This window comes from Salminus brasiliensis, chromosome 7, assembly GCF_030463535.1.
Source record: "Salminus brasiliensis chromosome 7, fSalBra1.hap2, whole genome shotgun sequence".
In the NCBI taxonomy this organism is placed as follows: Eukaryota; Metazoa; Chordata; class Actinopteri; order Characiformes; family Bryconidae; genus Salminus; species Salminus brasiliensis.
In genome coordinates, this window is record NC_132884.1 from 28,472,298 (window position 1) to 28,486,254 (window position 13,957).

A 13,957-nucleotide genomic window follows, 5' to 3' on the forward strand; every position below is an offset into this window, starting at 1 on the left:
TATATAAATAATTATTTGATTCATAACAATAGAGGAATCCTGTTTGATGCTTTATACACACATTTGTTTAAAAAACACAAACACATTTCTGTTTATGAAGAACCATTTAACCAGGCAAAGAACCATCTTTTTTCGTCTCTCAGGGTTCTTATATAGAACCCTTCTTATGTACCTGAGGAAGAAAGTGTGGGCTACATCCTTTAAATGTGTGGTTCTACATAGAGGTATAACTAAATCAAAGAACCTGTTTGCTAACAGTGTAACGAGGCATTTAGTAACAGATTAAGATCATCTGATGTGGTGTCAGAATTCATACCTTGGGGTTTAATCTGCAGATGTCGTGACGTTTCTCAGACAGATTGATGACCTGACAGAATATGGAATACATTCATAAATCTCTGCAAACAACCACTTACGTGTTTTTTTAATCATCAGCTAATGAAGGTGCTGGATTATGACTGGAGAATAATAAAAAAAACTGACCATAAACTTATCCTGATGCTTAGATTTTAGCATGGCTGCCACTTCCTTTAGGTTGCTGCGGTAATGGTGCTCATCCAAATGGGGCAGGAAGAAGACAGAGATGATTCTCTCTGTGATGTAGATCAGGTCAAAGTCATAACGACTCTCCATTACTTTGTCCATCACTCCTTCCACACAGTCAGCCCTTTACCAGACAGACGGGGCACATATATAAGATTTAGATAACTTGCTTTGCTTTCTTTGAAACAATGAGCATGTCTTCTGCCATCATTCATTCACTAGTGCGGTATTTTCTGTACCTGGGAGGGGTTTTTTTCTGGCTTTGGAACAACTGTAAAAAGAAAGAAACAGAGCACAGGGTATGAAAATACAGGTAAGTGACATATGACCCAAATAGATCTGATACACTTCACAGCCCAACACAGTGTGCTTCTGGCTTCGGGTACTCTTGACTGCACTCTTAGCAAAATGCATTCAGTGCAATATTACAAAGATTCTATGACTTTGCTGAGAAATGACAGGCCTGTGAAAAGCAGGTACTGAGGGCAAAGCTTTACTTACAGAATCTGCAGCTGTAGCACCGGGCCCAGAGACCTGAAAGACATTCAGATAGTCAGAAAAAGATTAACTACCTTCAACACTTCCAACATTTCTCCATCTGTACATTTGGAACAGCATCTCTATTCAAGTGGGGCCTTTCGACAGATTCAGACTCAGTGGTCACAAATTGAGTGAGAGCTAGGTTTCCCCAAACTTTGGATCCAACCTTAATCCACCCACCTGATCCAACTAATTACTGCCTTCACAAGTCCTTGATTAGTTGAACGAGGTGTGTTAGATTTGGGTTGGAGCTGAAACCTGCAGAAAGGTAGCTCTACAGGAGGGTTGGAGAACACTGTTTCAACAAATTAGAGATCATACCAATACTAGAGCAAATTATGACATTTCTAAAGTGAAATAATGAGCATATTAAATGTCATTTAAGTTAAGATGTAATGACCTTCTAGCATCAAGTATCCATATCTGATTTTTTTTTACATTTCCTTCGTTCTATATGTTGACTGAACTTTCCTGAGCGCAAACATGAAGCCATTTATTAAACTAAAATAAATGACTAAAAAAGAAGGTCACTTCTTCCACCACACCTTCACTTCATTTATCATATTAAACTTGGTGTTTATGGGACTTATGAAGTCTCTATTTAGTACGAACTTGAAATGTGAATAAAAGTAGAAAAATGACATGTGACCAAAAATTTGTCAAATCAAATAGACCATCAGTACAATGAAGAGTCAGTACACTTATTCTGTGTATAGGGAAGTACCTCAAATATTTAATATACTGTGATATATTCCGATACCAGGCCATATATTTTGAATTTTAGGAAAATGATCATAGTATAAAAACACACACAATCACATGCATAAAATGTAAGTAAATGAAAAGTTTACTTTTTATGCTATTAAAAGTAACAGTGGGATCTGAAGAAAGAGTACAACACTACTATCTAGAGGTGTGGGTTTAAGCACAAAATCTTTGCCACCAATGTCTGCCACCAATCTTTGTATGTAAACTAATAATTTTAAAAACAATACTATGTTTTTGCAAATTAATACAGTACAGTACTGCAAAACTTAATATTAGGATACTCTGATATATCAATATTTTCTTACACCCCTAACTATGTATCAAATAGTTTTAACTTCACCCTCAACCCTAAAATGTAATTCCAGTCCAAACATTAAACCTGATACTAAACCTATTAATCTAACTGTAATGACTTTCAACAGGTTTGCTAATAATATTAGCATATGCCAAACAACTACAGAGGACTTTCCTCATAACACGGATATACGCCTGTCATGAAAACATTTTTTTGGTGATATATTGTTTTAGAAATGATTGTGATAAACAATATTAATGTAATTTTAAGCCACTGATATAACGATAACATAACAGCATAAAAATGCAAATACACTCTTTTAAAGAGCAATTAACATTTTAGATGTTTTTTTTTAAGTTTTTTTAAATGAGTATCTTTCTGAAAACACAATGGGCAAAAGCAATGACAGAAAAACTAGTGAAGACATGTCACTATATTGTGTGATAAGTCAATAACGTAATTAACATAAGATATTTCTGGTAATAGACGTGTTTTGTGGTTAAACAGTCTTGGTGCAGTAGCTGAGATATGATAGCTGGACTGCTTTATTCAGAATGAGAAACATCTGCTGAGCAGAGCAAACAGAGCCTAACGTCCTGCCATCCAGCCAACATTCCAGCAGGACAGCACAGGAGCCCAGCACAGCACGCCTGGGCTGTGCTCAAGGTGAGGAGCCATAACGCACATCTGATTCACATGTGATCTGATCCCTCTCTTCTCTGTCTTGCCTCGCTCTTCCACTCACTCCTCTTAGTTTCTTGTGGCCAAAACTAACTGGACAATCACATGCCAATTTCACTGTTTTCAACTGCCTTCAACACTCATAAACCACAACAGACACACTTACAGGCCCACATGTACACACACACACACACACGCTCAAAAACGTGTTAAACCCTCTGGCTAAATGTTAAGCAGTTCTCTGAAAACAGGAAGAGAGAAAGATGAAAGAGTTCAGGAGAACTGTAGTGTGTATGGGGATGGTATTGGTTGCTGAACTACTGCGTGTATGGTACTGGGTGGCAAACCAGTGTGTATGGTACTGAATGGTAAACTAAGAGAGGTTGTCTTTTTGTATTCTCATAGCAACCTCATCTGTAAATCTTGAGATTTACCCTATGGACTGTTTTTGTACCAACAAGTATTTGTGTGTATTAATCACATAAATCACTACAGAGACATTTTGAGGCCTGTAAACTCACAGTGAGAGCTAACAAAGGCTAAAGTACAGCCCCCACACGGTGGGGTTAGTTTCAACACAGTTTAACAGTAAGAAGGCTTATGCCCCCATTTAAATTAAAAGCAGTTGTTTATCTACAGATTCATCACAAACGTACACATATAACACATTCCAGTGATACCTGCTCTTCTACTTTGTGATCAGACATATTTTGGCCAGTGTTTGATGTGATAATGTCTTTAATGTAATAATGTCAAATACATCTATACATGTGGTTGTAGATATTCTATATGTGTTTAGGTTGTATCAATTCACAGTTTTTAAGGCCCTCCATCTGTTACAATTAACTCAGTTGTGATGTTTGTGCGCATTTTGTTTACTGATGATTCGTTCATTAAAATTTACATTCCTCTTGGGTCCATTTTCTGTAAACATAAAGTCTCCTATCCTTGTTATGCAAACAATACTCAGCTGTACCTCCCAGCTGTGCCAGTTTATGACTAGTCTCTAACTAGTGTGCTTGTGGATAAGGATGGAAGGATGTGTGTTTTTGTAGTACTTGATAGAAAATGCATGCGTGTGAATAGTACTGGTTATTTTGTGCTACTGAGTACCCCTAGTTTTAAAGACATCCTCTGAGTCTTCATTAGAGTTATTGTCACACTGGGAGACATCTGTTAATGGTTAACACTAATGTTTATGTGTGTGTGTGTGTGTGTGTGTGCATGAACATACATTCATGTGTTAAGTGTCTGTATGTTTACCTCAGGCTTCACATCAATGATTTACTCTGCAAAGTCTTACACCTTTCTGCTCAGCAACAACTGTGTGATTGAAATACCTCTCAGTTCTTACACACTATGACTTTGTGTCTTCTGAAGCACTACATAAAAACAAGATCTGAGCCAACAGTGAGAGAGTTGCAGCATATTTATAACACAACAGTGTATAAAGTCATTAAACAGACTTTGTTGGTTTAAAAAGAATCTAAAAATGACTGTTAAGCACAACTGAAGAAGTCTAACAAAATCAGCCAGCACAATGAAGGGCTTCAAAGAGTTACCAAACACTGAATCGGTAAATGCAGATGTTTCAGAGATTTGTGAAAAATAAAGATAATAGGCTCTGTAATAAAGCGGCCAGTGGGTCAAGGTTAGAAATACCATGGCTACATTCTCCTGGAGGGCATTTGTAGTTAAGTGGCTGTCTATAGGCCCCAGAACACCACTAGACATTACCACAATGCATCAGTAAAAATGGATTTCTGACTCACATCAATAGTGGATCAGACTCCAGTAGACTTATAGGACACTTGGACAGCAAACTTGTGTGCTAGTAACAGCAACAGGGTTACCACTACTACTACTCCTGCTACAATTTTAATTACTACTACTGCTACTACTACTGCTGCTGCTATGTCTATTGATACTACTACTATTACTACTGCTACTACTATTACTATTGCTACTACTATCACTACTACTGCTGCTGCTATTTCTATTACCACTACTACTACTATTTCTACTATTTCTATTAGTACTACTATTACTACTGCTGCTGCTATTTCTATTGCCACTACTACTATTTCTATTAGTACTACTACTATTACTACTGCTGCTGCTATTTCTAATACCACTACTAATACTATCACTACTATTTCTATTAGTGCTACTACTATTACTATTGCTATTACTACTGGTACTACTACTGCTGCTGCTATTGCTATTACAACTACTTTTACTACTGCTGCTACTATTACTACTACCATTGCAGACACTATTTTAATTACTACTACTGTTACTACTACTGCTGCTACTATTGCTGCTACTATTTCTATTACTACAACTACTAGTACTACTATTACTACTAATGCTACTGCTATCACTGCTGCTGTTTTTGTTATTACTACTACTACTACTACTACTACTACTACTGATACTTCTACTACTGCAGCTATTGCTTCCATTACTACTATTAGTACTAGTACTGCTACTACTTCTGCTGCTACTATTTCTGTTACTACTACCACTATTACTACTAGTACTACTACTGCTACTATTATTGCTGCTACTATGTATATTACTACTACTACTACTACTAGTAGTAGTACTAGAGAAGAAGAGAGCAGAAGAGAAGAGAAGATAAGTGAAGAGAGGAGAATAAAGGTAAAGAAAAGATGAGAGAAGAAATGACAGGACACAAGAATAGGAGAAGAGAAGAAAGTAAAGAGTAGAAGAGAATCTGAGAGAAAAGAGGAGGACAATAAAGGAGAAGAAACAGAGAGAGACGAAGAATGGAGTGTAGAAAAAGTGAGAAAAAGAAAAAAGAAATGCTTCAGCAGAGAGACAGAGCATTCATCATGAGTGAAGAGAAAAAAAGAGAAAGTAAGAACAGCTGAGAGAGCCACGATGGCAGATGAGTGAAATGCTTGCTGGCCTTACAGAACTATTTCCATAATTCTATTTCAGATAATCAGCTGGGCCGAGCTGCTTCCTGCATGTGTGCATGCATGGCTATAAATTTAACACTACTCTCCTTGCATCAAACATGGTCAGTATGCTTTTCAACTACCCGTTGTAACACTGTAATACTAGATTAAAATGAGTGAGACCTGGCGCATTAAGGGAAGTATAGTTCAGGCCCCACAGGAAAGGAGTCTGATAATGAGACACATAAGAATCCCTTTACTACATCCTGTCTCAGCAGGCTAATAACGGACCACGCCCACACACCCTACACACCCCCCACCCTCAAAACACCAAAGACATTAATATACACTCACCCACAAGACTGATTAAAGACTAGGACAGTATGAATGAGAATCTCTAGATTATCTCTGTATACTGGACTTCCTTTATCATTTGATAAGTCCATGTTCTTAATGTACTTAAAACATGCTAATCTACCCTGTATTAGTTAATATATCACAGACAGTAGTCAGATCTTATCATCCTCTTCTCTTTAGAGTCTCTAATTCTCACAAAAATGAACCGAAACCAATCCAAAACGTCCTCGTCCTGAACGTTTTTTGAGAGGGTAATGTAAAGGGGTTTTTACCTTTGAGATGAGAGTTCTCCGCTGCTGTCCCTGACGACAGTGCTGACAGCACAGTGAACACACTCTAGTCCTGTTCTCCCCCCATACACATACACTCACGCTCCCCTCCCATTCTGCCCAGGACACCCACACCCCAAACTTGCTCTCTCTCCGTCATTCACTACAGAGGGCGAGAGAAACCAGAGAACACTGACCTGATGTTCCACTTTGAGGTTCCACTATGAGGGTGTAACAGCTGCTCTGTGCTGAATGACTGTTTCTGTCTGTTAACCCTTTATTCAGCAACTACAATCCTTTATCCAGTAGCTGCTATGAAACTGTGTATGATCGCTGCCACACTGTCTCCTTTTTGTCCTCTCAGTTTTTGACGACATTTAAAATCTGTTAGTTATCCTTTACGTTGAGTCACAATTTCATGGTGAATAGACTAATGAAAATGCTACAAAATAACTTGGACACTTTTTGACACTGAATTTTCTTTTTCTCCTGCAAACATGCCATTTTGGAGACACAAGGTTTTTGCATGACAGTGAGGAAATATCCATAACATGTATGAAGTAGTTATGAGTGAGCAATGAGTTGCAAGACGGTTTACATACAGGCCCTAAGAGATTAACATAGTCACTGCAAGCAACCACAGCTTACATACAATCATTCATCTGCATTAAAGCCAGTTTCCAGAACGCACTTTACATCAGAGTGTGTTTACATCAGAGCATCAGAATGATAATCCTCTAATAATGTGACATAACAGGGCCAGCGGCCAGGTCACAGATATTTACAGAAGTAGAAGGAAACACAAACAAACACACATACACATGTTTATGTTGATATAATGCTAAGGTATGGGGCAATGTTTTATGTCCCATTTGTATTTTCTCAGTATCAATTCACAAAAACCTCCTATGTCATAAATGGTAACTTTCCTTACTGTTACCAGAATTTAATGGGAAAACATAGGTTGACATGGTTTCTGGCCATTTTGGATAATTTTATTGATCCACTTATCATAGATGTTTCACCCAACATAAATAAGCAGTAAACAAAAACATCCACTGTATCTCCACTAAAAAACATTTCTCTCATTTTATTTAGATGAGAAGCACCTCGCGGACCTGGTCTGTAACTCTGAAGCTCTGTAGCTGAATATTAGCATCTCCACAAGAGGGTGCTATCTCAAATAGATTTTGGTGCTTTGTATCAGTGACACTGTGTGTCCCTGTTTTAACAGCTGCCTATTACAATATGTGAACATTTCACCACCAATAGATAACTACAAATAATCTAAAATAACCTTATAAATACTAAATAATCCCTTGACATTAGCTTACACCATTTTTTGGAGAGCAACAATGTTTTTACATTGCAGTTTACATTTGCAGTATTTGCAGATGCTCCCGTCCACAGCAACTTAAAAAAATATTCTAGCTAGTGAAAATGTACTAGCTTACATTAAGCTGACATACTGCTAGGATTAAGCTAATACCTAGATATAACAATTCACAAAACTTACATATGTTTTTGTACATTCAAGTACAAAAACATATGTTACGTTAACAATGTATTTTTATGAGAAATTCCTTGTAGCTGGTCAAATGTCTTGTATATCTCAGACAAATCTTATCAGATTCGTATTCAAGTGTTTGTGCTGTCACACATTCGAGCCAAATGAGCTTTTAGCAATTAGCTTGTGTTACTGGTACACATTTGAGAGCTCTTTCAGTGAGGGTGGAGGGGTGAAGTTACTTTCTTACCTTTGTCTCATGGTTATTATAAGCTGCAGTTTTGCATTCTGCAGGAGAAAATGAAACGATCAGTGTGAATGTCCACATCCATCTTGCATGCATTAACCTTTAAATGTCTGGAGTTATGTTAGAGTTATGTAATAAACTATGTTACATTGACAGGTTCAGTTTTTTCTGGTTCTTTCAATGTGAAAAAAGACAAAAATGTAAAGGATGTCTTATTCGTTCCATAAAACAATGGCTGGTATAGTGTGACGAGTAACACCGTCGCCCACAGCTGGCCTCATTGTGCTAGACTGGGGATTGATTCCTTAAAACTCTGTAACGTCTGTTCTGAATAAGAGCATCTACCAAATACTGTAATGGTGCATACACCTGTAAGGGCACATAGGAGGGATGTGCGTTGTGTGTGTGCTACCTTTACAGTAGACTCCATCACTGTCTAGGGTCTGTGTGCACAGAGCACACTGCTGCTTCTTCTGTTTCTTTCTTCCTTGGATAGAGTGTGATTCAGCCTCCCCCAACTGAACACACACAAACAAACAAACACAAATAAATACCCACACACTGTCATGGTCCCTCTCTGGGGACATACTGTACGTTTCTCAGTTTTGTTTGCAAAGTATACTAACAAAAAGCCTAAAAATGGCTGAAATAATACACAATAAAACTGTGTAAACAGCCTTCTTCCTCAAACGTCAGTGCATGCAGAGCAGTTCATACAATGAAAACATGTTGTGTGACCAAAATGTTTGCTTTTGATGCATTATTTCTTCCCTGCTTGTAAGATCTTGATTGTGAGATATCTTGAGTGGATTCAAAACTATTGTGTGGACAGTTTTTTTTAAACATACCATGGGGACCAAATGTCTAAGACCACTACTGAAAATGTCTTTCTTACAGCACTTTTCTTACAGCTTTTTCTCATTTAAATCAACTTTTCATTACAAAAAATATTATCATCCTAACAATTTTAGAGAACTAATGACCAAAGGTACACAGACCCCTAACAGATTTCAGAATGTGTTGGTATTTGGGGGATTGTCCATCTTTAGCTTTAATGACAATATGCACTTGAGCTGAATGGACCTTCCAGGTTTGTGCAAAAGCCTCTGATCAAGTTCACCTAAGGGTCATTAAAACACAAGCTTTAAGGAAAGCGCAAAGGCTCAAAATGATGTGACCTTTTTGTAAAAAGCCTAAACATGTCACAAATGTGCTTACATTTTTTTCAGCAAATTAGCTAGAAATAACACAGCTTTGATATAAAATATGAACTCTTAACATTTCTTCATCATTTACTTGTTTATTTCCAGATGTACAGAAATATTATGTAGCATTTCACCTTAAAATTCAAAACATTCAAAATTGCTCCATTGACTTGTAATAGAGAAAATAGCATTTCTGTAGTTTCTATTGTTGATATCTTTGCTTTGGTAAAGTGGGTCCACGAGAACTGTAACACAGTACAACTCATATTGCGTAAAATCCTGAAATATTACTCTACTGTGTCTGTCCTTATCCCTCTTGCACTTTCAGTTATGATTCTGTATCGCTCAGCTTGTTCAGAAATGCATGTGTAAAGTGTGTCCTATAGGGGTGGCTGAAAGCACGAGTTACACCTCCTGACTGTAGAGGGAGCCCAGGAGCAACACATGCCAATTCTGGCATAATGCTGGGTTTAAACTCACTCCCTTAAATATAAAAGAGGATCTTTCATACACACGGTAATGCTGGTGCCCTAAACACACTAACACTAAACCTAAACACCCTCCATATAAACCACTTAAACACTGAAACTCCTCTCCACCATAACCACACAAATTATACACTAGTTTAATAGTAGCTATGTTTAAGTCAAGGATTTAAACGGGAACATGATGTGCATTCAGTGACATAAGAGAATGTTTAATAGGACTGATCAAGAGCAGGCTTAATGCATCAATAAACAATCCTCTAGGCTCTAGCTTACTCTACGGAAATAACTGCATCAGAATTGAGGGCTGGGCACTGATCACACAGCTTAACGACCAGCTGTCTAAAAGTTTACTTTGGCTGGTTCGTTACAACTCAAACACTGCCACTGCAGCTTCAATCTGCTCAGATATCTCCCTTGATTCCTGAACACACTCGACAACGAACTGCATGACGGTCCGCTTTCTTTTCACGATGGCGCCATCTACTGAACGTAAATCAGTAGAAACTGCTGTTTTCAGATCTTTTATTACTCAGAGGCATAAACATCATGTTACATATGCAGAAGGTCTTTGCTGTGGGGAATATGCAAACAAGGCCTCTAGGTAATCATGCAGTTGTTTAATTTCTACTGCTGTGAGCATCTCCTGCTGAAGAAAACAGCTTAGCTCTTGACCAGCATACCAGCAGAGTCACAGTTGTATGTTTGGATTTGATGGTTTAACTGGTCTTTAGACAACCAGTATGACCAAGCTTGACCATGCAGACTGACAAGCATAGCCAAGCTGGTTGAGCAGCATGACCAGCAAGACCAATTCAGTCGGCCAGCATGACCAACGTTGTCAAAATGGTTGACCAGTATGACCAGCAAGACCAAGATGGGTGATGCTGGTCATGCATGTACAAAATCAAATGCAACATACTCTCGTCAAGAGCTGGTTTACCAGCTTAAGGTATGTTTTTGCCTGGATGACCAGCTGAGACCATCCGAAACCAGCTACCAGCAAAAGCTGGTCTTGAGCTGGATTTTCCAGCAGGATCCTGACCAATCCCTGACCAAAGTAAGTGTTTTGTGTTTTTATTTATTTATTTATTTGTGTTAAAATGTCAGGATGAATGGACCAATAGAAATGCCCCCAAATTACGTGGAATAAAATATTTTACTTAAGCTTCCACTGAAAGTGATTTTTTTTCTGTGGAGATACAGGGTTTTTGCATGACAGTGTTGATCAGTTTTTAATGTAATGTAAGATACATTGCAGTTACAGTATGGTGTTTTGTTTAGATTGTGCAGTTGTGCTAGTACAGACAGCTTCTGGTGCATCTCCCTCTCTCTCTCTCTCTCTCTCTCTCTCTCTCTCTCTCTCTCCCCAGCCAAATCCACACTCATGACTAAAGCATTTCCCTCTGTTTCCCTCCCCCAGCACACACACATGCCTTCTGGCTGGCTTGTCAGCACCAGCACTGTTGCTTGAAATGTGACATCAAGAGTAAGAGAGAGAGAGAGCACTGACTGATTAATAAACTGATGTGTGATAAACAGATACTAATAAATACTTTAGCAACAACGTAGCTTAATAGCATGTGCCAGTGGACATGCCAATAAAGCTGTCTTTGAGTTTAAAGAGAGAGAGAAAGAGAGGGTGTTTTGACTGATTGACTGATGTGAATGGATTGAAAACAGCTTTAAATGCTTTGGCATCACTAGAATAGAGTTTCACTCCAAACACTTTAGGTATTAACCATACATTGTAATTCCATTTAACCCCAAAATAGAAATTGTCTTTCTGTAATAACGGCAGACAAATCGCCATATAGCACTGAAGTTTTTAAAGTGCGTAAAGCTCACTTCCAAAAGCTCATTTTACTGTGAAACAGAAACTGGTCAAATATATTTGAATGCATTTTAGAACCGAACCCTTATGTTCTTTACAGAAAAGGACACAGAAGCCTCATCAACTAAACATACTATCAGACCCTTTATCTTTATTACTGCTTCCATTTGCCAAAATCTGCAGGGAGGCTTTACTACATCTCTAAGTACAGACGTAGACATTGGAGCATTTTCTGCTTCTCACTATCCAAATAATCTCAAACACACTCACTGATGTGGAGGTGTGGACTCTGGAGCTTCAGCAGTTTGATTTGCAAAATGTCTTTTCATCATCTGTTTCCTTTCTTAATAAGGGCACCCTGATCAGCTCCACATCCTTAAAGACCTACAACATTGAGTCACACACCGTCTCACAGTGGAAGAATGGATGAAAACACATGTGGATGTTTTTGGATCAGAAGCAAGTAAAGTCATGAAGCCAGTAAAACTTTGAAAGAGGATTGTAAGAATAATAGATGTAAGTGATGCTGGAAGACTAATTCTTGTTAATCATGGAATGGCAGGAACCTCAGTTTGAGGATAAGCATGAGGATGCCCCCATCTACTGGGCATAAGGGGTAACAGGAGTAACTGAAAGGTTTCATGAGTATGAAAATTTCAGTCACCAGATTTCAACACAGTTGAACACCTATGGGAGATCTTGGACCAATGTGTTAGACAGCGCTCTCCACCCCCATCATCAGAACACCAGCTGAAGGAAGGAATGTTTTATGGAAGAATGGTGTCCAGTACAGGTCTAAAGACTGTAGTACAGGGTTCTAGTGTCCAGCACAGGTTGGTGATCTCCTTGCTCACCAACTAAACCTGGCCATTTACAGAGGAGTTAAATCAGGTGTGTTTGAGCAAGAAAATCCCCAAACTGTGATGGAGACTGGCTCTCCAGGACCACATTTGCAGCGACAATGGTGCATATGAAAGCTGTCCAGGTGGCTTGTGGCTCAACACTTCACTAAAACACTTTGTTGTTGTTTTTTCTTTTGTCACCCATCTGTGTGTGTGTACATACATGTGTACATACAATCTAATGCAAAAGTTTGGGCACATAGGACCAAATGACACATTTTAAATGATTAAACACTAAAAACAATATTTTCAGAAAATCCTAATGCAAACTTTGCAGAGTCTGGCTTTAGTGATATTGATATTTATGATATTTGGGTCAGGGGACAGGGGCGGCTATTTCATAAGTTCAGTTTGTGTCTCTTCAGGTAGTCTATGGTGGTTGTGATTATCTTGTTGAAGAAGCTGTCACAGATCGTATCACTTTGGCATCTAGGATTTGCTGGGATTTTGGGGAATCCATTTTTCCCTTCAACTGTGTAATATTGCCAATGCCACTGGCTGCAACCACCCCCATGCATCACAATTGGCAATGTGTTCTTTTCATGAAATGCAGTCCCTCCTTGGCTGATTGTTGATAAAGAGTTCTATTTAGACTTCATCTATTCACTGCACTTGGCTTGTATCAATGTTTTGTAGCATACTTCAAGTGCTGGGGTTTGTGATGAGGTCACAGGTAATTTCTCCTTTTTATGATGTTTCCATTAAATTAGGCTTGTTCACGTAATGCTGCAGTGCATCACCATCTTGCCTGAGTCAAACCTTTACTATGGTTTCTGGCCCTAATATGAGGGTTTTGAATACCTTTTTAAACAGTATATGAGATTTCTTGGTTTTCCAGGCTTCTCCCTGACCTCTACAGTCCCTCGAAATACCATTTCTTAATAACATTCTGCACTGTAGAAAGCACAAACCTGTTTTCTGTCTGTGACAAATTTTGCTGGTGACATTTTGAAGTGGCAGATCATGAATCCTTGTAACTGAAACTCCAGCCCAGTCACACACACACACACACAAAATATTCTAGGCAGGGTCAGACGGCAGCAGGTGGGAAGTGCATGCCTGCAGGTCGGTATGCCTCCACCGTCCCAGAATTCCACCATTTATTTTTATCCCTGAGTGTCCACTGTAACTCTGGGAAACGTGTGTGTTTGTGTGTGGGCACAGAGACAGGAGTCTTCATGCTAAATCCCTTTCCACTACACTAATAATACAGATAGGAAGCATTCCCATCCGTTAGGTCGCACTTGCATAACGTACACATTCATGCCTGTTTTGCACAACTGCAGACAAAATTTCCAAAAGTTCCTGCTTCAAATCATGTTGTCGACGAGGTCAGTGAATGCTCAAGTGAAGTGACACAGTCTCATAGGTAATGCTGAAATGGTGTGTTATATACC

General features: G+C 38.6%; 1 protein-coding gene across 3 annotated transcripts in view; it reads right to left on the reverse strand.

Moving 5' to 3' along the window:
• Positions 1-13,957, reverse strand: part of tns2b (tensin 2b) — a 28,835-nt gene that overhangs the window by 12,644 nt on the left and 2,234 nt on the right. For 2 of the 3 annotated variants that reach the window (XM_072684406.1, XM_072684405.1), the window contains exons 2-7: positions 8,547-8,652; positions 8,138-8,175; positions 1,045-1,077; positions 783-814; positions 484-667; positions 317-367 (exon numbers count right to left, since the gene is read on the reverse strand). In XM_072684406.1, the coding sequence (XP_072540507.1) occupies positions 317-367; positions 484-667; positions 783-814; positions 1,045-1,077; positions 8,138-8,175; positions 8,547-8,652 (444 nt within the window). The remainder of the gene's footprint in view (positions 1-316; positions 368-483; positions 668-782; positions 815-1,044; positions 1,078-8,137; positions 8,176-8,546; positions 8,653-13,957) is intronic. The other variant, XM_072684407.1, reaches the window with a different exon arrangement.